Below are 22,824 nucleotides of genomic sequence, written 5' to 3'. Positions count from 1 at the left end.
TTACAAGAGGAATTTTTTTCATTTCTTTTTCTAATATTTCATTGTTAGTAATAGAAATGCAGTGGATTTTTGAACATTGATTTTGTATCCTGCAACTTTACTGTATTTGCTTATTATTTCTAAAAGTTTTTGGTGGAGTCTTTAGGATATTCTATATAAAAAAATCGTATCATCTGCAAAAAGTGACACTTTTACTTTTTCATTCCCAATTTGGATGCCTTTTGTTTCTTTCTCTTACCTAATTGCCCTGGCTAGGATATCCAGTACTATGTTGAATGACAGTAGTGAGAGTGGATATCCTTGTCTTGTTCCTGATTTTAGAGGAAAAGCTTTCAGCTTTTCAACATTGAGAATATTAAATATTAGGTTGAGGTACTTTCCTTCTATACCTATTTTATTGAGAATTTGAATCATAAATGGATGTTGTATCTTACCAAATGCTTTCTCTACATCTATTGATAAGCCCATACGATTTTTATCCTTTGTTTTGTTAATGTAGTGTGTTACATTGATTGATTTGCATATATTGAACCATCCTTGTGCTCCTGGAATGAACCCCACCTTAATCATGATATATTATTTTTAAAATGTATTATTGTATTCAATTTGCTAGTATTTTGTGTTTCTGTTGTTTTTATTTGATGGTATTCCATACTTTATTCCTCTGCTTCCTCTTTTTTAAAGTTATGTGTCTCAATTTTGTTTTTTTTGTGTGTGTGTGTGTGGTTACCATTAGGTCTATGAAAAAGGTAGATTCATATATACAATAGTCCTTTTTCTTTTTAATCCAACCTCCTCTACAAATTCAGACCTTACCCACATCTCTTTTATGTTTTTGTTGTCACAAATTCTCCCTGTTTATGCTGTTAAGTTTGCTGATGGTCTTACTTGTAGAACAAAAGTTTTAAATTGTGATGTCTTACATCATGTTTTTTTCTTTTAGGGATTATGTTTTTGGCCAGCCCTATATGCCAAAGGGTTTTCTCCAATGTATTTTTTCAGTATTATAGTGTTACATTTTACATTTAAGTCTGTGATCCATTTGGAGTGAATTTCTGTTTAAGATTTAATTTCAGGGTCATGGTTTTGCCTATAAATGCCCAATTGCTTGAATATAATTTATTAAAAATGTTACCTTTGAATTTCTTTTGTCAAAAATCAGTTGGACATATTTGTGTGGGTCTATTTCTTAGTTCTCTACTCTGTTTCATTGACTTAAGAGACTATCCCTCCACCAGCATGAAAAATCCCTATATGACTACCAATAAGGAATGGTTAAATAAATTAAGATTCATTTATATATCAAGAATACAGCAGAGTTAACATGTACTCATATAAAAAATATGTCCATAACATGTAGTTTAGTGATAAAAGCATATTTTAAAACAATATACATTGAACGATTGCATTTATTACTATAAGAAGATGTGCAAGATATATTGCTTAGTTCAAAGCATATTACAGAGGAGTATACAATGAATAAATACATTGAGGTAAAATAAATGTAGGGACACAGAAAATTCCTTCCCAAAATTCATAAAAAAAACTGCTAGTATAGCTGACTCTTAGAAAAGGAACTCAAGGAATAGAGAGAAATAAGAAGAAACTCTGTTTTTTACTTTTTACCCTTCAATATTATTTAAAATTTTTAATAACTACTTTTTAATTTAAAAAGAATAAAAATACAAACATAAAAATAAAAAAGGATTCAAGCAGAAAGCAATGATGCAGTAGGTAAAGGGATAATAAATTAACATAACTAAAGTAAGCATAATTTCCATTTTTCTAACAGCTTTGATGAGTTCAAATTTTTACAAATATAATAAGTGACATGCTAATAAACCCAAAGATAAAACCTGTTTATTCTTAATTTAGCAAAATAATAAATGAAGGCAGTAGGAAATAAATATGTATCTTCTATCACTAGCAATTTAGCAACTCACAAGGAGACTGAAGGCTTTGGTCACCTTTAATTTTGTGTGAATCAATTCATAGCATCCCTATCTGTTGCTATGGGAACAACTGTGACCGAAAAAGTCAGAGCCTCATTGTTGAATCTCCTCCAACAGGAAAAGAGGAAGGTTTTTGAGGTGGTGAAAAGCTACAAATGGCCTTATTAATTAGCAGACTTAATAAGAAAAATTCTGGACAGTACGCAAAGAGAAAACACACCCATGTCTCAGGGCCATGCACGTAAAGGCTTTCCTTTACACAGGCAAGCAGTGCTCTGCCTTTGAAAGCCATGTTCTATTACTGCTGTTAGATAATTCTTTCATTTCTAGAAAGAAAATAGTTAAAGAGGTTTCTATTTAAAGTTTTTAAAAGATATTTTTAATCACTATTCATTCTGCCTAAGCAACCAACAATATCATTTCTTCCTCATTCTCTATTAAGAACATGAGAATTTGCCCTAACTGGTTTGGCTCAGTGAATAGAACGTCAGCCTGCGGACTCAAGGGTCCCAGGTTCGATTCTGGTCAAAGGCATCTACCTTGGTTGTGGGCACATCCCCAATAGGGGGTGTGCAGGAGGCAGCTGATCGATGTTTCTCTCTCATCGAAGTGTCTAACTCTCTATCTCCCTTCCTCTCTGTAAAAAATCAATAAAATATATTTTAAAAAAAAGAACATGAGAATTTTAATTTAGATGCAGTATATTTGGCAACAACAATTAGGCTTACTGTTCAACATGATAGCTCTTGTCTTCTGCTGCAAGAACAGATTTCTGAAGAGGACAATAATGGGTGGCATCACATGTTCCTGACAGTCATTAGAGGAGGTGCCTGTCAGTAGTAATGTTTTGAAAAGGGAAATCCAGCTTTAAACTTCCTTTGCGGGAAGGGAAACATTTTTTTACTCATTGATATAAGATGTAGAATGATGTAAATCAATTACTGTACCACCCTCTAAAGTAAGAAAAACAAACAAAATGAGAAGTTAATGACCGATACAAAAAAAGACTAAGTCGTACTTTATATCTCTGTTAGGCTCCAATGCATGCAAGATTATTCCAGTCGATTTTCTCCCTTAAAAGCCATTAGCAACAAATAAATTGATCTCAAATTTAAAAATCATTTTGATTTAATGTCATATCTTTTAAAATAATCTAGACATTTTCAATCTATGGGCTATTATGCAATTAAGGAACAGTGAAATTTTAATTTTATGTACTTTTCAGAGCTGCTATAAATCCAGTACCTAATTGGCTTGGGGAAAGGAGTTGGAAACAGAAGGTCAAGAAATAATTCCAATCTCCCTCACAGGAACTGTGGCAGCGAATACTAAACAAAGCACTCAAAGCAGGAGACCAAACAAGCCTCTTTCACAGGAAAGGAAGAGCAGGAAGTTACTATTGAAAGTCTACTATTCATTCATTTCTTCATTAAAAAAAATGTGGCAGCTAACGATTCTGTAATGAATAAAACTTAAAAAGGTCTCTAGTCTCAAGAAGCTTTCCTTCTGGTAGGAGAAACACATACCAAACAGAAAAACAAGTGAGTGAGTAAGATAATTTCATATAGTCTTGAGTGGAACAGATTTCCAATTCAGACGGTTCTATAAGTTTGGTTCATACTTTGGGGATACCTTCCTCTTCCAAACACATAGCAATGAAAGAGAAAGTGCAAATGTGAACATGAAGGACACAGTCATGGTCAAACACAAGATGAACATTTTCATGGATGAGAGCATAACAGAAACACATAATGGTAAGGAGGTGGAAGCCGTGGACCTTTAGGGCTTTGGATCCAGAAAAAGGCAGAGAAAACCAGGAGCTCAACTCTGAAGGGGTAAGTACAGATTTAAAGTGCCCATGTAAGACAGGAGTGTTGAATATGGGCTCACTGCTTGAAATTATGCCCAGGCACTGGGATCTCCTACTTAATGAAGAAGCTGAAAGAACCGGGCATTAATCAAGCCTAGATCCGTGGCCTCTTAAAGTACCACACCCAAGTAGGTGAGAGGACACAAACCAAACTTCTCCACAACTGATCCTCAGCGCCCATTGGTCTGAGAACCAGATCTGAAACATCTCTGATATGGGCACAAGGAAGGAGCCCCAAGCTGCCAGTGTAAGTCCTGAATGTGACCCTAAGTGTCAGAAGGAAGCAAATGAAAAACTATTAGGCAAGAAAGAACTGTAAGGACACTCAGAAAGAAGAAAGATTAAAAACTTGAGCCGCTCTGACCAGTGTGGCTCAGTTGGTTGGAGCATTGTCCTGTATACCAAAAGGTGGCGGGTTTGATTCCTGGTCAGTGCACATACCCTGGTTTCGGGTTTGATCCCTGGTTGGGGCGCATAGTGGTGCAAGGTGGCCAATTGATGCTTCTCTCTCACATCAATGTTTCTCTCTCCCCCTTCCTCTCTCTTTAAAAATCAATAAAAAGCATATCATTGAGTGAGGATTAAAATAAATAAAACAAATTAAATAGAAATATTAAATATCAAATGTAAAAATAGAATACTGAGATAGAGAACATAGATGGGATAAATAGTGGAATGGATATTGCTGAGAACAAATTAGTAAACTAAAGGTCAGATTGAGAAACTTTAGAAGAAGAAAAAAAGAAAACAGCCACTCTGGAAAACAGTTTGACAGTTTCTTACAAAACCAGCAATCATACTCTTGGACATTTATCCCAGAGATTTGTGTACAGTTTTTTTACATACAAAAACTGTACACAAATGTTCACTGCAGTTCTATTCATCAACAGCCCCTAACTGGGAACACCCAAATACCTTTCACTGGGTGAATAGTTGAATAAACTCTGATATATCTATAAAATGGGGTGCTTTCAAAAATAAACAATAAAAAGGAATGAATTATTGATACATGCAACAACTTGAATGGATCTCAAGAGCATTATGATGAGTGAAAAAAAATCTATCTCAAAAGGTTACATTTACATAGCATACTAAAAATAACAAAACTATAGATGGAGAAAAGATCAGCAGTTGCCAGGGGGAGGTTGTTGGAGGTGAGATTGTGTAGGTAGCATAAGGGCATGAGGGACTTTTTTTGTGAGGATAGAACAGTTCTGTATCTTAGTTTTGGTGCTGGTTATACAAATCTATCTATACTAATAAAAGGTTATATGCTAATTAGACCGACGTCTTCAAGACATCCTTCCAGACGTCCTTCCGGACAAAGCCACGGTGGCGGGGGCTGAGGCCAGAGTGGTTAGGGACGATCAGGCCGGCAGGGGTGAGCAGTTAGGGGCAATCAGGCAGAGTGGTTAGGGGCAATCAGGCAAGCAGGCAGGTGAGTGGTTAGGAGCCAGATGTCCCAGATTGCGAAAGGATGCAGGCCGGGCTGAGGGAACCCCGCCCCCATGCATGAATTTCATGCACTGGGCTTCTAGTACTTAGAATAAAATTACATAGAATGCACACACATACACACACAAATGGGGGTTAACAAACTAAACACTGAATTGAAAATTGTAGTCTATTTAGCTGTAACATACCAATGTTCATTTCCTGATTTTGATATTGTACTTCAGCTATGTAAGGTGTGGACATTGGGTAGGCGGGGGAAGGGTATATGGGACTCCATACTATTTCTGCAACTTCCTATAATATAATCATTTCATAAGAAAATGTTTTTTAAAACTGAGTAGAGAATGATAAACTGTTCAAGAAATTAAATATCGTTTTTCCACAGAGATTCAAATAACACAAGGTCCTATCTCACACTATATAGTAAAATTCTAGAGGGCATAAGGATTTCAACATTTAGAAAAAAAGTACAAGATCTTTATTATATTAGGATAAAAAAGTTTTTAAATGCACAAGCTATAAAGGGAAACTGATAATTTAATCTTATTCTTATTTAAAACTCTGTATAACAAAAACAAAGATAAAAGACAAACAGTTTCTCTTAGAACATAAGAAGCTGAAAAAGGCAAGAAAACCCACTCTCCCCTAGAGCCTGCAGAAAGGAACACAGCCCTGTGGACATCTTGACTTTAGCCTAGAGACCATGTCAGACTTCCAACATTGTGTTGACTTAAGGCACTAAGTTTGGGGTAATTTTTTAGAGCAGCAATAGGAAACTACTACAGCAACTTACCTCTGTTGATTTCCAAGCAGTGAACTTGAGAGGTAGTGTTTCCTGGGACAACACAGCATCACCAGGCTGCTGAATGTCTTGCCACTGCTCTTGTTTCCATCCAGCCTTGGAAGTGTTCTCTGTCAATGACATAAAGAGCAGATTCTGCTTTGGCAAAAAATTGTAATGTTTTTACATTACCTCACTTCTGAAGATCCATTTTGCCTACACATATACATGATCTACCAATGGTTACCTATGAACAGTAACCACATTCACGTAGCCCTTCATAATAATAAGTTGAGACAGATTTTAAAAATACAACTTCAATTCTAGCCCTTCCCTCATCAACAATTTTTATTTTATAGATTATTTGAGACATCTTTTTTAATATAAGGCATAATATTGAATAGAAATAGAGTTTGAAAATGTGAAAATGATTCAAATGAAATGTTAGCAAAATAGGAATAACTATAATTATTCCAAGTAATACTTTTAAAAACCTATTTTTATTGATTTCAGAGAGGAAGAAGGAGGGAGAGAGCGATAGAAACATCAATGATGGGAGAGAATCATTGATTAACTGCCTCCTGCATGCCCCACACTAGGAATCGAACCCGAACCAGAACAGGGGCATATGCCCTGATTAGGAATCAAACCGCAACCTCCTGGTTCATATGTCAACGCTCAACCACTGAGCCACGCCAGCCAGGCTCTCAGTAATATTTAAAAGAAGTTTATTACTGCTGTGTGAACTTCATGTGTTCTAAGCAAAACTATCAGGAATGGAGGAGATCCAAAATGGCGGAGGTATAAGCAGACGTGTCCTGTGCCTTGTCCTGGAGCAGATAAGGGTGAGCAGCTGAAACGGGTAACATTCAGCCCGAATAGGCAGAGGATTTTCAGCTGAGAGACTGTCTGCAGCTAGGAAAGACCGAGAACCCCCAGGAAAAAGAAAAAGGTCGGTTGGAGACTGCGGCTGAAGCCTCTCTTGGTGCGCCAGCTGAGCGGCGGAGACTGCGCCATCTTGGGTGGTTGTTGCCGGCATCCAGAGACCAGGTACTAACCTGGAAACAAGGGATCTCAAGCAGCGTGACTGCGTGAACTCAGACGAGCACTGCTTCTTCTCACGGAAAGGTTGGACATCCCTAAAGGTGCGGTTTGCAGTTCGGGTTGGAGGGAGGACCGAGCACGCGCGCGCAGGGCAGAATCTGCGCCCCACAGAGTCCGCAGCCGTCGGGACCAGCGTGACCCGCGAGTGGGGAAGGGGCCCCTCAGGGCTGCTGGCAGAAGGGAACGCGAAAAATGAGCCCATAGCTGGACTGGATGTAAAGGAGCAGCCTTGGACTTTGCCAATCTGCTGGCTGCTTGGTGCCAGGGGCGAGTGGGCGCGCGGAAACTGCGCGCGGAGACTGTGCGCAGACCTGGAAGGTAGAGGCTTGCGAATTCGCACAACTATCAGGCTCTTGTTACAGTTCCCCTTTGATCCGTGCATTTGATTATTAAACCCAGTGCATGGGATTCCCCAGTTGGGGTCATTCACAGAGCCTGTAGGGGAAAGTTCTTTTTGGGGAGCCTGGGAAACAGCGGGCAGTGGCAAGGAACCAGCTCTGGGCAGTGGTCTTTCCTGAATCAGTTCCGAATACCATAGAGGAAAAAAAAAAAAAAACAAAACCCTACTGATAGAGAGGACTAATAGCCTCGGAGGTCAATCCAGACACACTGCCACCCAGAGGCAGAGCCACGAACTGTCTCTTTTGCGATCACAAATAAAGGCAGTCTGGTAAACAAATACAACCTGCCTTAAAATCAGGTCTGTGGTTTACTACACGGAGGGACAGTGTATCGCAGGGAAGTTCAACACTCCCCTGAATGCCTGGCAGGACTGAGGCGTGCCAAAAAGAAAAGTGGAAGATCTGAAGCACCTTCACTTCCGAATATTTTTATATATATTTTTTAAATTCTTTTTTCACCATTTCATCAAGAACCTATTTTATTTTATTTTTATTTTTTATTTTTTTCATCACCTGATTTTACCTTTTTAATTACTACATTTTTTTAACCAGTATTATTGCTATCCTTTTACCATTTTTTCAAGTATCATTTTATTTTTTATTATTTTTTTTATTATTTTTCTTTATTTTATTTTGGGATTAGTGTTCTACACTCTATTTTCATCGTTCCTTTAGCATCATTTCTCTCTATCTCACATTTACCCTTAAGCCAAAACTCTCTCCCTCACTTTTCCCCTTTTGTTGTCCTGTTTCTCTTACCCTATTCCTGCTTTGGATTTTACCTATTCCTTCTTTCTACCCACTGTCTAAATTTCACCCTACTTATATATCTAATTTCCAATCCCTCGCTCTCCCCATACAAATAGCCTCTTCCCCACCTCTATTTCATTCTCTTAATTTTGTTGTTGTTGTTGTTTTTGTTTGGTTTTTTTTGTCTTTTTTTTTTTCTTTCTCTCTCCCTTTTCCCAATCTCATTTCGGCACTCCTTTTTGTTTTTTATTTTTCTCTTTAATCTTTTTCTCTTTTTTCTTCTTTATCCCCTAATTCTCTTCGCTTGGGGGGTCACCTTTATTTGGGGTTATTAATATCGTTAATGCATTTAGTTCGGTGCCTTGTACATTGTGCCTTGTTGTGTTGTATTTTGTGCCTTTGAATCAGCGCAACAGAGAGAGAACTACATAACCAAACACCTTGAGAAGAGAAATCATGGTGAAACAAAGAACCAACCCAAATATGAAAGAAAAACAGGCATCATCAGAAAAGGAAGTAAACGAAATCGAGGCAATGGAGGCAAGCAACCTGTCAGAGAAAGAATTCAGAGTAATGGCCATAAGGTGGATGAAAAGAATGGAAGACCAATTCAACAATATGTGTAGGAACCAAGAGGAAATGAAGAAGAACCAAGAGGAAATGAAGAGAAACCAAGAAGAAATGAAAAACGACATCACTGCCATAAAGAACTCAATAGAAAGCATCAACAGTAGACTAGAAGAAGCAGAGGACCGCATCAGCGAGCTAGAAGACAAGGTAGAAAAAAATACCCAAACAGAACAGCTTCTAGAAAAAAAAATTAAAAAGCAGGAAGAGAGCCTAAGAGAACTCTGGGACAATGCTAAACGAAACAACATCCGAATAATAGGGGTGCCAGAAGGAGAGGAAACTGAGCAAGGACTAGAAAACCTGTTTGAAAAAATAGTAACAGAAAATTTCCCTGATATAGGGAGGAAAAAACTCACACAAATCCAAGAAGCTCACAGAGTCCCAAACAAAATTAACCCGAAAAGACTGACACCAAGGCACATAGTAATTAAATTGGCAAACACCAACGACAAAGCAAGAATCTTAAAAGCAGCCAGAGAGAGACAGAAAGTTACCTACAAAGGATCCCCCATCAGACTAGCGACCGATTTCTCAACAGAAACACATCAGGCAAGAAGGGAATGGAATGAAATATACAAAGTCATGCAAAGGAAGGGTCTGAATCTAAGAATACTATACCCAGCGAGGCTATCAATCAAAATTGAGGGTCATGCCAAAACCGGTTTGGCTCAGTGGATAGAGCGTCGGCTTGCGGACTGAAGGGTCCCGGGTTCGATTCCGGTCAAGGGCATGTACCTGGGTTGCGGGCACATCCCCAGTGGGAGATGTGCAGGAGGCAGCTGATCGATGTTTCTCTCTCATCGATGTTTCTAGCTCTCTATCTCTCTCCCTTCCTCTCTGTAAAAAATCAATAAAATATATTAAAAAAAAAATTGAGGGTCAAATCAGGAGCTTCTCAGACAAAAACGGTCTACGGGAGTTTATTACAACCAAACCAGCAATGCAAGAAATGCTAAAGGGTCTGCTGTAAATAGAAAAAAACAGGAAACAAAGAAGGAACGCAGCGGTAAAGAACAAAAATGGCGACTAACAAGTTTCTATCAATAACTTTAAATGTAAATGGATTAAATTCCCCAGTCAAAAGGCATAGGGTAAATGAGTGGATAAGAAAACATGACCCATATATCTGCTGTCTACAGGAAACCCACCTCAGAAAAAAAGACGCACACAGACTGATGGTGAAGGGATGGAAAAGGGTTTTTCAGGCCAATGGAAGTGAAAAAAAAGCCGGGGTAGCAATACTTATATCTGACAAATTAGATCTCAAAGTGAAGGACATAAAAAGAGATCAAGAAGGCCACTTCATAATACTAAAGGGAGCAGTCCAACAAGAAGAAATAACTCTGGTAAATATATATGCACCCAATATAGGAGCACCCAAATACGTAAGAAATCTTCTGGAGAAGATCAAGGGAGAGATTGACAGCAATACAATCATAGTAGGGGACCTTAACACCCCATTATCTCCACTGGACAAATCCTCTAAACAGAAACTCAGCAAAGAAACATCAATCCTAAATGACTCACTAGATCAGATGGAATTAATTGACATCTTCAGAACACTTCACCCCAAAGCCACAGAATATACATTCTCCTCAGGTGCACATTTGTCATCTTCAAAGATAGACCATATATTGGGTCACAGACAAAGTCTCTTCAAATTCAAGAAAATTGAAATCATATCAAGTATCTTCTCAGACCACAAAGGCATAAAACTGGAAATCAACTACAACAAAAACAATCCAAAAAAATCAAACACATGGAGACTAAATAGCATGCTATTAAACAACGACTGGGTCACCAGTGAGATCAAAGAAGAAATAAAAAACATCATGGCAACAAATGACAATGAAAACACAACAATCCAAAACCTATGGGACACAGCAAAAGCAGTCTTGAGAGGGAAGTTCATAGCTCTACAAGCCTACTGCAAGAAACAAGAAACAATGAGAATAAATGACCTAACTCTACAACTTGAAGAATTAGAAAGAGAGCAACAAAAAAAAGCCCACTGTAAGCAGAAGGAAGGAAATAACAAAGATCAGAGCGGAGATAAACGACATAGAGACCAAAAAAACAATACAAAAGATCAACAAAACCAAGAGCTGGTTCTTTGAAAGGATAAACAAGATTGATACACCTCTAGCCAGGCTCACCAAGAAACAAAGAGAGAGGACCCAAAAAAACAAAATCAGAAATGAAAGAGGAGAAATAACAACAGACCCCATAGAAATACAAAGGATTGTTAGAAAATACTATGAACAACTCTACTCCAACACACTAGACAACCTGGAGGAAATGGACATATTCCTAGATAAATACAATCTTCCAAAACTTAACCAGGAAGAATCTAAAAATCTCAATAGGCCAATAACTATGGAGGAAATCGAAGCAGTAATCAAAAAGCTTCCAGCAAACAAAAGCCCGGGGCCAGATGGCTTCACAGGGGAGTTTTACCAAACATTCAAGGAAGACCTAAAACCTATCTTCCTCAGACTATGTCAAAAGATCCAAGAGGAAGGAGCACTTCCCAGCTCATTCTATGAAGCCAACATCACCCTAATCCCAAAACCAGATAAAGACAATACAATGAAAGAGAATTATAGGCCACTATCCCTCATGAACATAGATGCCAAAATCCTCAACAAAATCCTAGCAAATCGGATCCAGCAGCACATCAAAAAGATCATACACCATGACCAAGTAGGATTTATCCCAGGGATGCAAGGATGGTACAATATCCGCAAATCAGTAAACGTGATACATCACATAAACAAATTGAGAGAAAAAAACCACAATCATATCAATTGATGCGGAAAAAGCATTTGACAAAATCCAACACCCTTTCTTGATAAAAACTCTCAGCAAGATAGGAATTGAGGGATCATACCTCAACATAATAAAAGCCATATATGACAAACCCACAGCCAACATCATAATCAATGGGCAAAAACTAAAACCATTCCCCCTAAAAACAGGAACAAGACAGGGATGCCCCCTCTCACCACTCCTGTTCAACATAGTACTGGAAGTACTAGCCATTGCGATCAGACACAAAGAAGAAATAAAAGGCATCCAGATTGGAAAAGAAGAAGTAAAACTGTCCTTATTTGCAGATGACATGATACTGTACATACAGAACCCTAAAGACTCCATCAAAAAATTATTAGACTTAATAAATGAATTCGGCAATGTAGCAGGATACAAAATTAATGCTAAGAAATCCATGGCATTTCTTTACACCAATAGTGAACTTACAAAAAGTGAAACTACAGAAGCAATCCCATTTACCATTGCACCAAAAAAATTAAAATACCTAGGAATAAACTTAACTAAGGAGGTAAAAGACTTATACGCTGAAAACTACAGGACACTGAAAAAAGAGAGAGAGGAAGACATAAACAGATGGAAGAATATACCGTGTTCATGGATTGGTAGAATCAATATCATCAAAATGTCCATACTACCCAAAGCAATTTATAGATTCAATGCAATCCCCATTAAATTACCAACGGCATATTTCACAAATCTAGAACGAACGTTCCAAAAATTCATCTGGAATAAAAAAAGACCCCGAATAGCTGCAGCAATCCTGAGAAAGAACAAAGTAGGTGGGATCTCAATCCCAGATATCAAACTGTATTACAAAGCCACTGTTCTTAAAACAGCTTGGTACTGGCACAAGAACAGACATATAGATCAATGGAATAGAATAGAGACCCCAGAAATCGACCCAAACCACTATGCCCAATTAATATTCGACAAAGGAGGCAAGAGCATACAATGGAGTCAAGACAGTCTTTTCAATAAATGGTGTTGGGAAAATTGGACAGATACATGCAAAAGGATGAAACTAGATCACCAACTCAAACCATACACAAAAATAAACTCAAAATGGATAAAAGACTTAAACGTAAGACGGGAAACCATAAAAATACTAGAGGAATCCACAGGCAGCGAAATCGCAAACATATGCCGAAGAAATTTCTTCTCTGATAATGCTCCTAGGGCAATGGAAACTAAAGAGAAAATAAACAAATGGGACTACATCAAAATAAAAAGCTTTTGCACAGCAAAGGAAACCATCAAAAAAACAACAAGAAGACCCACTACATGGGAGAACATATTTGCCAATGATACCACCGATAAGGGTTTAATTTCCAACATTTACAGGGATCTCATGAAACTTAACAAAAGGAAGATAAACAATCCAATAAAAAAATGGGCAACGGACCTAGATAGACACTTTTCGAAAGAGGACATACAGAAGGCCGAAAGACATATGAAAACCTGCTCAAAGTCACTAATTATACGAGAGATGCAAATCAAAACGACAATGCGTTATCATCTCACACCTGTCAGAATGGCTATCATCAACAAATCAACAAACAACAAGTGTTGGAGAGGATGTGGAGAAAAAGGAACCCTTTTGCACTGCTGGTGGGAATGCAGACTGGTGCAGCCACTGTGGAGAACAGTATGGAGCTACCTCAGAAGACTAAAAATGGAACTCCCATTTGACCCAGTGATCCCACTACTAGGAATATATCCCAAGAAACCAGAAACGCCAATTAGAAAGGATATATGCACCCCTATGTTCATAGCAGCACAATTCACCATAGCTAAGATTTGGAAACAGCCTAGGTGCCCATCAGCAGATGAGTGGATTAGAAAACTGTGGTACATATACACAATGGAATACTATGCTGCGGTAAAAAAAAAGGAACTCTTGCCTTTTGCAACAGCATGGATGGAACTGGAGAGCATTATGCTAAGTGAAATAAGCCAGTCAGAGAAAGATAAATACCACATGATCTCACTCATTTGTGGATTATAGAGAACAACATAGACTGATGAAAAGGGAAAGACCCAAAGACTGAGAAACAGCGATCAGGCTATCAATCCCCAGAAGGAAAGTAGGGGAGGGCGGGGGTAAGGGGAAGAGATCAACAGAAGGACTTGTATACATGTATATAAGCCAAACCAATGGACATGGACAACGGGGGGATGGGAGCATGAGTTTGTGTGTGTGCGGGGAGGTTGGGGGTTAATGGGGGGGATGAGGACACATTTGTAATACCTTAACTAATAATAAAAATAAAAAAAAAGAAAATAAAAAAAAAAACTATCAGGAATGTATAGATAATTTGATAAGAAAGAATTTTTAAAGAAAAAATTTTTTAAAACTTAAACATAAAAGAATATGCCAATGAAAATAAAGATATTTCTGCTTATATATTTTTACTAAACTGAACATTTTTGTACTCTTAATATCATTCCTCCCTATGTTGATTACTATATAAACCAAATATTAGTACCAACTCTGTATCAGCATACTATTGGGTACAATAAGAAGTACAAGAAAGCTATTTTCAAACTGGTGCATGCATAGCACTGTAGGAACTTGAATACTCCCTAAGGACCAGGTGGGCATAGGTCATTTTAAAGGAATCAATATCCAGGTCCACAACTTCTGTATCTATTCTTTCCAAAACTGACCATTCTGAGAATGCAACTATGGGGAAGCATCAGGCTAGTTCTTTCCCCTTTCCCTTTCACAGTCAATTTTATGCCACTTTCTAAAGACAGACATAATCTTAGCCTAATCCTATTATGGTACATCTTCCCTTAAGTGCAAACATAAGAACCTCTAAGGCACCAAGCAATAGTAAAAAAGACAGAGATGGGGTCACCCCCTTTAATCAAGGCATGAAAAATCCAAAGTAGAGCCTCAAAGCTTTTCCTGTCAAAGTATGGCAGAGGTAACGGAATTTTGGTCCATACCGGGATGTTCGGTATTCAGATATATTACAGCATGGAGAAGCAGGACAGTTGACAAGTTTCATTTAATGTGGTTGTGCTTTACACCTCCCATCTATTGCCAAAGAATGCACCCTTCCTGAGAAAGAGACCCATGAGAAGAAAGCAAAAGCCTGGGAGGCAGGGGCCCTTATTTCATCAACGCACTATTGTGGCTCCCATACATTCTGAGTATACTGTGTTAAGTGTAACAGGTATAATTAACAGTCATTTGATAAATGTTAGTAAAGGTTTTTTTGGTATTATATTCAGAAACTGAAAAATCAAATTATTCCTACTGACTGTTTAACTGCTTAGTCTTTTTCTAAGTAGGGTATTTCTAATCCTTTGCTTTCAGCAACATGAAGAAAGACCTATTCAAGTTAAGAGTTGACAAGAGATGAAAAACATTTTTATAATAAACCAATATATATTTTTTGACATATTATTTGGAAGGTATTCATAGAATTGACATTGCATAATAAATACCTCCTATTCCTACCTACAAATTTATGTGAACAAGTCTTCTCAGAATTTACATATATAAAAATGTAAAACAGAAACAGAATTCATGCTATTATTTCTAGCAATAGGTAATGTTCATACATAGATAAATGAAAAGTTCCATGCATCTCATAAAAACATGAATTTCCCATAAAAATTGTATCCTTTATGTGTTTTTTATTTTAAATATGTTTTTATTGATCTTAGAGAGGAGAGGGAGAGAAACATCGATAGGCTGCCCCCTGCACGCCCCCTACTGGGGATCAAACCCACAAACCAGGCCCGTGCCCTGACCAGGATTTGAACTGGTGACCTCTCTGTGCATGGGACAACACTCAACCAACCGAGCCACACTAGCCATGGTTCCTTTATGTTTAATAAGTATTTATAATACATTTATGTGGTTTTGATTATGTACTAAGAATAACTGGAATGATAAGGCACTCTAGAAGAAATATTTTATCACTTAAAGCCTCTGATGAGAAAAATTTAAAACTAATTTCAATTTATATACATATTTGATTATTATATACAAATTACGTAAATATGTTATGCTTTATTTGCCTTTCAAGCATAAAATACTTTCTATTAGGGTAAAATTCTGGGAAGGATATGGAACAGAAATATGACTTCAAGTAGAAAAGGGAATAATGTAAAATTTCCACCAGTTAAAGAGGACTTCATGTATTCTTTTCAAATGAATGGCTATAAGTATCAATCACAATAGCATTTAGATTCCTTTAGATACATTTAAAAGTCTCATGTGGCCCTAACCAGTTTGGCTCAGTGGATAGAGCGTCAGCCTGCGGACCGTGGGGTCACAGGTTCGATTCCGGTCAGGGGCATGTACCTTGGTTGCGGGCACATCCCCAATAGGGGGGTGTGCAGGAGGCAACTGATTGATGTTTCTAACTCTCTATCCCTCTCCCTTCCTTTCTGTAAAAAAATCAATAAAATATATTTTAAAAAAACATTTAAAAGTCTCATGTGATAGTTTTTGTTTTGTTTTCTTTTATCTTCAATGTCAATATATTTAATTACATCCTTTGTGCTTGCTTATACTTATGATAGTATTTCACTTCAACTTAAAAATGTGTAAAGAGGCATGTAATTTTTCAAAATAATTTTAGGGATTATGCAAGAAAAAATAGCTTGAAAAGCAATGGTATAAGACATGGATTGTCCTTGCCTTCAAAAAGTTTTAGCCTGACTAGAAAGATAAGTCTAACATACAGGCTTATGGAAACAATTAAAGGAGAATAATTACATGCCAAACTTCTTTAAATTAACTAACTTTAGGACTAGACATGCCGGGGTCCAACCCCAGTGGGTCCAGGGGTCCCCAAAGGTGTGGACGGAGTCGGCGAAGAAGGAACGATACAGAGATAGCGTTCAGTTGATCATCATAGCCGGGTTCGCTTGTCAGGGTCTCCAGCCAGGTTCTGTACAGGTACTCCAGTCAGGTTCAGTGTCCAGGTTCCAGTCAGGTTCTCCTGCCAATCTCTGTAGTCAGGTTCAGTCCAGGATCCCTTGCCATGTTCTCCCGCTAGGCTCTGTCTCTAGGCTCCGAGGCCAGTCCCTGTCCAGGATCCTCCAGCATGCTCTCGCCAGCGAAGTTCTTCTGTCCCTAGAGAACGTTCTGTGTAGGTTCTGTGCCTAGGCTGTCTCTCTTGGTCCTGTCTTCCAAGCCCTGTGTCCTTAGTTCTGTGTTCTGAGTTCTGAGTGTTTCTGTCTTGTTACAACTGTATTTATACCAGTTGATTCAATCCTATCAATCTCTATTACAAAGGTTAGGGCGTTTCTTATCTCCATTCCAGGGAGAAAAGATTATGTAGTTTAAGCATGATTGTTCGTAGTTAAAGGGATTAATTACCCGCCTGGCACTTAGTTGAGGGGTTTTATTCCCTCCCTAACTTCAGGGGAAAATCCCTACCTGGGGAAAACAACCTTTCTCAGAGACCTTGGTTAAAACACATAGTTCCAAGAAGGTGAGCAAACATATTAAGAACAGTATGCCATATATGCCAGGTCCCTTGAAACAGCAAGCATGGACCGGCTCCCGGCATAGACATGCTAAGGAGACAAAAAAAAAAAACAACCCACAATGTATACCAGAGTGATAATAAAGAGCCTTAAATAGGAAGTAAAATTTGAATAAGCTTTGAATGATGGCTAGGTTTCTGATAAATGTGGAGGGAGAAATTATTCCAAGCAGAGGGTCTACATGGGCAAAAGCAGCAAGTATGGTGTATACCAAGCATGTCAAACTTGCGGCCGGCTAAATGAGGCATGCGGTCCACCAGCTGTGAGTTTGACATGCTTGGTGTATACCAAAGACACTAAAAAAAGAAATAAGAACTTTGCATTTACGTTTCTAGCTTTGCATTTTCTTATAACTTCCCATGAAAATGAATAATTAAAATGAGCTTATTTTGGGATTGGAGATTTTGGGATTGGAGCTTATTTTGGGATTGGAGATTTTAGAATTAGTGCTGGCAAATAGTAGGTTTGAGGCTTAGATCATCTATGTATTTTCGTGTGATTTAATCAGGAACTATATCATCACTCTTTGAGGATTCAGCAACAAAATCATCCTTGAAATGATAATGACCTAGATTTCAGACATCATAGGTAAAAAAAAAAAAATTCAGGAAGTCAATGTTGAAGTGTGAGGAAACTGAAGAATATTAAGAATTGTGAAAGAAAAAATATCTTGCATATTAGGAGATACATTTTAGCCTAGAATAGCTAAAATTTTACATACATATATTAACTAATCTTACAGGGGCAAGAAGGAAGACAGTAATAATATAGTGAGTCTATGGAAACTCATTTAGAAATTTTTTTAGAATCAAGCAGCCCAACACTGAAACCGAGGTGTGTTTAATTAAATAAGATCATTTTTGGATTTCACAAGCAAATGGAAAGGGATAACACACATTTAGTTCCTTGTGGAAATGAAGTCCCTTTGGTATCATAAGCTATTTATCAATTGAGACTGTGAACTCACATGCCAAGGAGGACCAGTGTATGAATGAGAAACCTCAAAGCAAAAAGTGAAGATGCTACAGGAAATAATGCTAGTGAGTCATTTGAAGATGAGTGCTTAGATACCAAGGCTGTAGGCACTTTGTAGAAACTATCTAGAGAAAAGCTGTAGATCTCGTTGAGCCTGTACCCTCAGATAATACCACAAAGCAGAACTGGTAGACCCTGTGATACTTCTTAGATGAGATATCAAACTGACATTCAAACTATCAGACATTAACAATGCAGCAGCACATCTTGGAAATGAAATGTTCCATAAGTTGAACAAATTCTCAAATTGTTCCATTTATTATTTAACATATAATAAACATTGCTGCTATGTATTGACAGTGTCCTTTCAGGTATAATTTAAGTAAATTAGTCCTTTACTTAACAAAATTAATTTTTAAGAATAAAAACATTTTTTAAAATAAACAAGTTAATTTTAATAACAAACAAACCCATCACAGAAAACTGTCAGTGGGGATTGACCAAAGAACATATATGCATAGCCCCTGGACAAAGACAATAGTGTGGTGAAAGCTTGGGGTTTGGGGTAGGGGCAGGGACCTGGTGGAGGTGGGCAAAGAAGGGGGGGGAAATAGGAGACGTCTGTAATAGTGTCAACAATAAAAAAAAAGAAAAGAAAATAGTCAGTGGGCTAATGAAGAACTGATAAGATATAAAAGTCTCATAGTGATTAAATTTCTATCTAACCTTTCAGAATGAGTTTGGAACCTTAACAATTTCACTGTCTTATGCTTTAGCATCTTCAAGTAATTGATGTTTGTCCTAATTTTTAAAAAATGACATTTTATAATAATTTCAAACTTTCAGAAAAATTGTAAGAATAGTATAAGGAACTCCCATATACTCTTCGTCCCGATTCACCAATTGTTAACATTTTGCCCCATTTGTTTTATAGTTCTCTTTCTTCACTTAGGTACACAAATTATGATAATCCTTGAGTTAAATCCATTGTGCCAGATTGGGATCTCCAGGAAACAGACCCCATGGCTCAGATTGGTGTGAAGGAGATTTGCTGGGGAATGCTCTTGAAAACAATTTTTTAAAAAATAATGGCAAATATTTATTAATAACTTATTATGGGTCAGGCACTGTGCTAAGCTCTTTATATGTTAAGTAGAGGCCCAATGCACAAAATTTGTGCACTTAGGGGGAAGGTCCCTCAGGCCAGATTGCGAGAGGGCGCAGGCCAGGCAGAGGGACCCCACCGGTGCACGATCAGGGCTGGGGAGGGATGGGGGAGGTTGGCCAGCCAGGGAGGGACCGCGGGAGGGCTCGGGGTGTGTCCAGTTTGTCTCAGTCCCAATGGCTGGGCCCCAGCACCAGGCCTCTAGTATGCTAATGACATACTAAGGCCGCTCAGCTGCTCGCTATGATGTGCACTGACCACCAGGGGGCAGACACTCCAACTGGTAGTTTAGCTTGCTGCTGGGGTCCATTTTTATTTTACTGTACTTCTCAATCCCTTCACCTTTAAAAAATAATTTTTTAATACTCACCGAGGATATGTTTTTAAAAAATTGATTTTAGAGAAAGGAAGGGGGAGAGAGAGAGAGAGAGGTTGAGAGAGAGAGAGAAAGAGAGAAACATCCATCTGTACACTCCCCTCCCCCACCAAAGCACCACAATTGGGGATTGAGCCTGCAACTAGGTATGTGCCCTGACCAGAAATCAAACCCGCAACCTTTTGGGTAAAGGATGATGCTGCAACCAACTGAGCCACCTGACCAGGGTGATAGTCTCTGTCTTTTAACAGAAGAGTTTAATTCACTGATGCTTACTGTGATTATTAATACATTTGGACTTATTTCTACTATATTACTTTTTTTAAATTTCCATTTGTCTCACTTTATCTATGCTTTTTGCCCTGATAATATTACATTTTTTTCTCATTTCATTTTTTCTCACTACTTTGGAATTTATGCACTCTATACTCCTTTTAGCATTTACCCTTGAAAGTTTATCATGCACATTTACCTTTAGAAATAATATTCTTATCCTCCTCTAAAAAATTACAAGGGGAGAAGAACCAAGATGGCGGCATAGGTTAACGCCGGAGTTTGCTGCTTTGAACAACTACTTCAAAAGTGAAACCAAAAAACGGAAGGGACATCACCCAGAACCACAGGAACGCTGGCTGAGTGGAAGTCCTACAACTAGGAGGAAAGAGAAACGCACACGGACACTCAGAGGAGGCGCAGTGCTGAGGTCGGATTCTGGGGTGCGGAGTGTGCGGAGCGGGCTGGCGGCGGAGGGCGCGGTTGTTGTTTTCAGTCGGGAGGGAGTCGCAGACTCTGGGCACCAGATTCGGGCGAGTCTTTGGGGACCCGGACTCAAGCGGGAGAAGCGGGACTGTCTGGCTTTGGTCGGAGCGAGTGCAGCTTTCTCTCTGAGCTTTGCATCGGGTGCTGGGACTCAGAGGGGCGGAGCCCCTGGGGACAGGGCTGAGAGCCGCCATGGCTGCTCTCTCTGGCCCACCCTGTTGATCCTGTGCGACCCGCCCCGCCCAAGCCCTGCACAGAGGCATTTGCCGGATAGCCTCAGGCAAAGGCTAGATTAGCACCTCCCTAGAGGACAGAAGTTCTCTCACTGCTGACACAGCTGATTCTCATAGCCACTTGGCCTGGAGGTCAAACCCTCCCTGGAATTAGCTACAACAATCAAGATTTAACTATAAGACTGCGAACAAAGACCACTGGGGGGTGCACCAAGGAAGCATAACAAAATGCGGAGACAAAGAAACAGGACAAAATTGTCAATGGAAGATATAGAGTTCAGAACCACACTTTTAAGGTCTCTCAAGAACTGTTTAGAAGCTGCCGATAAACTTAATGAGATCTACACGAAAACTAATAAGACCCTCGATCTAATATTGGGGAACCAACTAGAAATTAAGCATACACGGACTGAAATAACGAATATTATACAGATGCCCGACAGCAGACCAGAGGAGCGCAAGAATCAAGTCAATGATTTGAAATGCGAGGAAGCAAAAAACATCCAACCGGAAAAGCAAAATGAAAAAAGAATCCAAAAATGCGAGGATAGTGTAAGGAGCCTCTGGGACAGCTTCAAGCGTACCAACATCAGAATTATAGGGGTGCCAGAAGATGAGAGAGAGCAAGATATTGAAAACCTATTTGAAGAAATAATGACAGAAAACTTCCCCCACCTGGTGAAAGAAATGGACTTACAGGTCCAAGAAGCGCGGAGAACCCCAAACAAAAGGAATCCAAAGAGGACCACACCAAGACACATCATAATTAAAATGCCAAGAGCAAAAGATAAAGAGAGAATCTTAAAAACAGCAAGAGAAAGAAACTCAGTTACCTACAAGGGAATACCCATACGACTGTCAGCTGATTTCTCAACAGAAACTTTGCAGGCCAGAAGGGAGTGGCAAGAAATATTCAAAGTGATGAATACCAAGAACCTACAACCAAGATTATTTTATCCAGCAAAGCTATCATTCAGAATTGAAGGTCAGATAAAGAGCTTCACAGATAAGGAAAAGCTAAAGGAGTTCATCACCACCAAACCAGGATTATATGAAATGCTGAAAGGTATCCTTTAAGAAGAGGAAGAGGAAGAAAAAGGTAAAGATACAAATTATGAACAACAAATATGCATCTATCAACAAGTGAATCTAAGAATCAAGTGAATAAATAATCTGATGAACAGAATGAACTGTTGATTATAATAGAATCAGGGACATAGAAAGGGAATGGACTGACTATTCTTGGGGGGGAAAGGGGTGTGGGAGATGTGGGAAGAGACTGGACAAAAATCGTGCACCTATGGATGAGGACAGTGGGAGGGGAGTGAGGGCGGAAGGTGGGGCGGGAACTGGGAGGAGGGGAGTTATGGGGGGAAAAAAAGAGAGGAACAAATGTAATAATCTGAACAATAAAGATTTAATTAAAAAAAAATAAAGTTATTATTGAAAGGTAAAAAAAAAAAAAAATTACAAGGACCTTAGTACACTATAATTCCATAGATCCACTTCCAACTTCATACCATGGCTATTCACTATTTTAGCTGCCTTTTTTAAAAACTCAAAAATGAGACGTTATTTTATACAGAAAGTGTTTGTTTTAATTTATGTACATGTTTATTAATGGTGTCTCCAACCATTCTTTTGGAATAACTTTCCTTCTTTTTAAATTATATCCTTAAAAGTAGGTCTCCTGGTGGTAAACTCTCAGTTTTTGTGTTTATGTGTAAATTACTATTTCACTTCCATCCTTGAATGATAGTTTTGCTGGGTACACAATTATAGGCTATTATTTTCTCTCAACACTTTGAAAATAGAGCTGTAGCTGATGAGTTTATAGTAACTGTCATTCCTCTGGAGATGTATCTCTGTGTCTCAATATTGCTTTCATATTTTCCATTTACTTTGGACATATCTTTTAGTTCCCTAAGTTAAATTTTTAAAATTTCATTGGTATTTCTCATTTCTGTAAGTTCCCATTCTTCAAATTCATACAATCATTCCTAATAATCTTTTTTATAAAGTAAAAC

General features: G+C 38.4%; 2 protein-coding genes across 2 annotated transcripts in view; both read right to left on the bottom strand.

The window, feature by feature from the left end:
* Nucleotides 1–22,824, bottom strand: part of RPS19BP1 (ribosomal protein S19 binding protein 1) — a 519,247-nt gene that overhangs the window by 205,483 nt on the left and 290,940 nt on the right. The window lies entirely within an intron of this gene.
* Nucleotides 1–22,824, bottom strand: part of ENTHD1 (ENTH domain containing 1) — an 87,403-nt gene that overhangs the window by 46,233 nt on the left and 18,346 nt on the right. Inside the window, exon 3 of the mRNA XM_059680900.1 lies at nt 6,071–6,189. Within this exon, the coding sequence (XP_059536883.1) occupies nt 6,071–6,189 (119 nt within the window). The remainder of the gene's footprint in view (nt 1–6,070; nt 6,190–22,824) is intronic.

The sequence above is a fragment of the Myotis daubentonii genome, chromosome 2 (assembly GCF_963259705.1).
Source record: "Myotis daubentonii chromosome 2, mMyoDau2.1, whole genome shotgun sequence".
Lineage (NCBI taxonomy): Eukaryota > Metazoa > Chordata > Mammalia > Chiroptera > Vespertilionidae > Myotis > Myotis daubentonii.
Note: the sequence above shows the minus strand (reverse complement) of the source record. Positions and strands in the feature narration are given on the sequence as shown.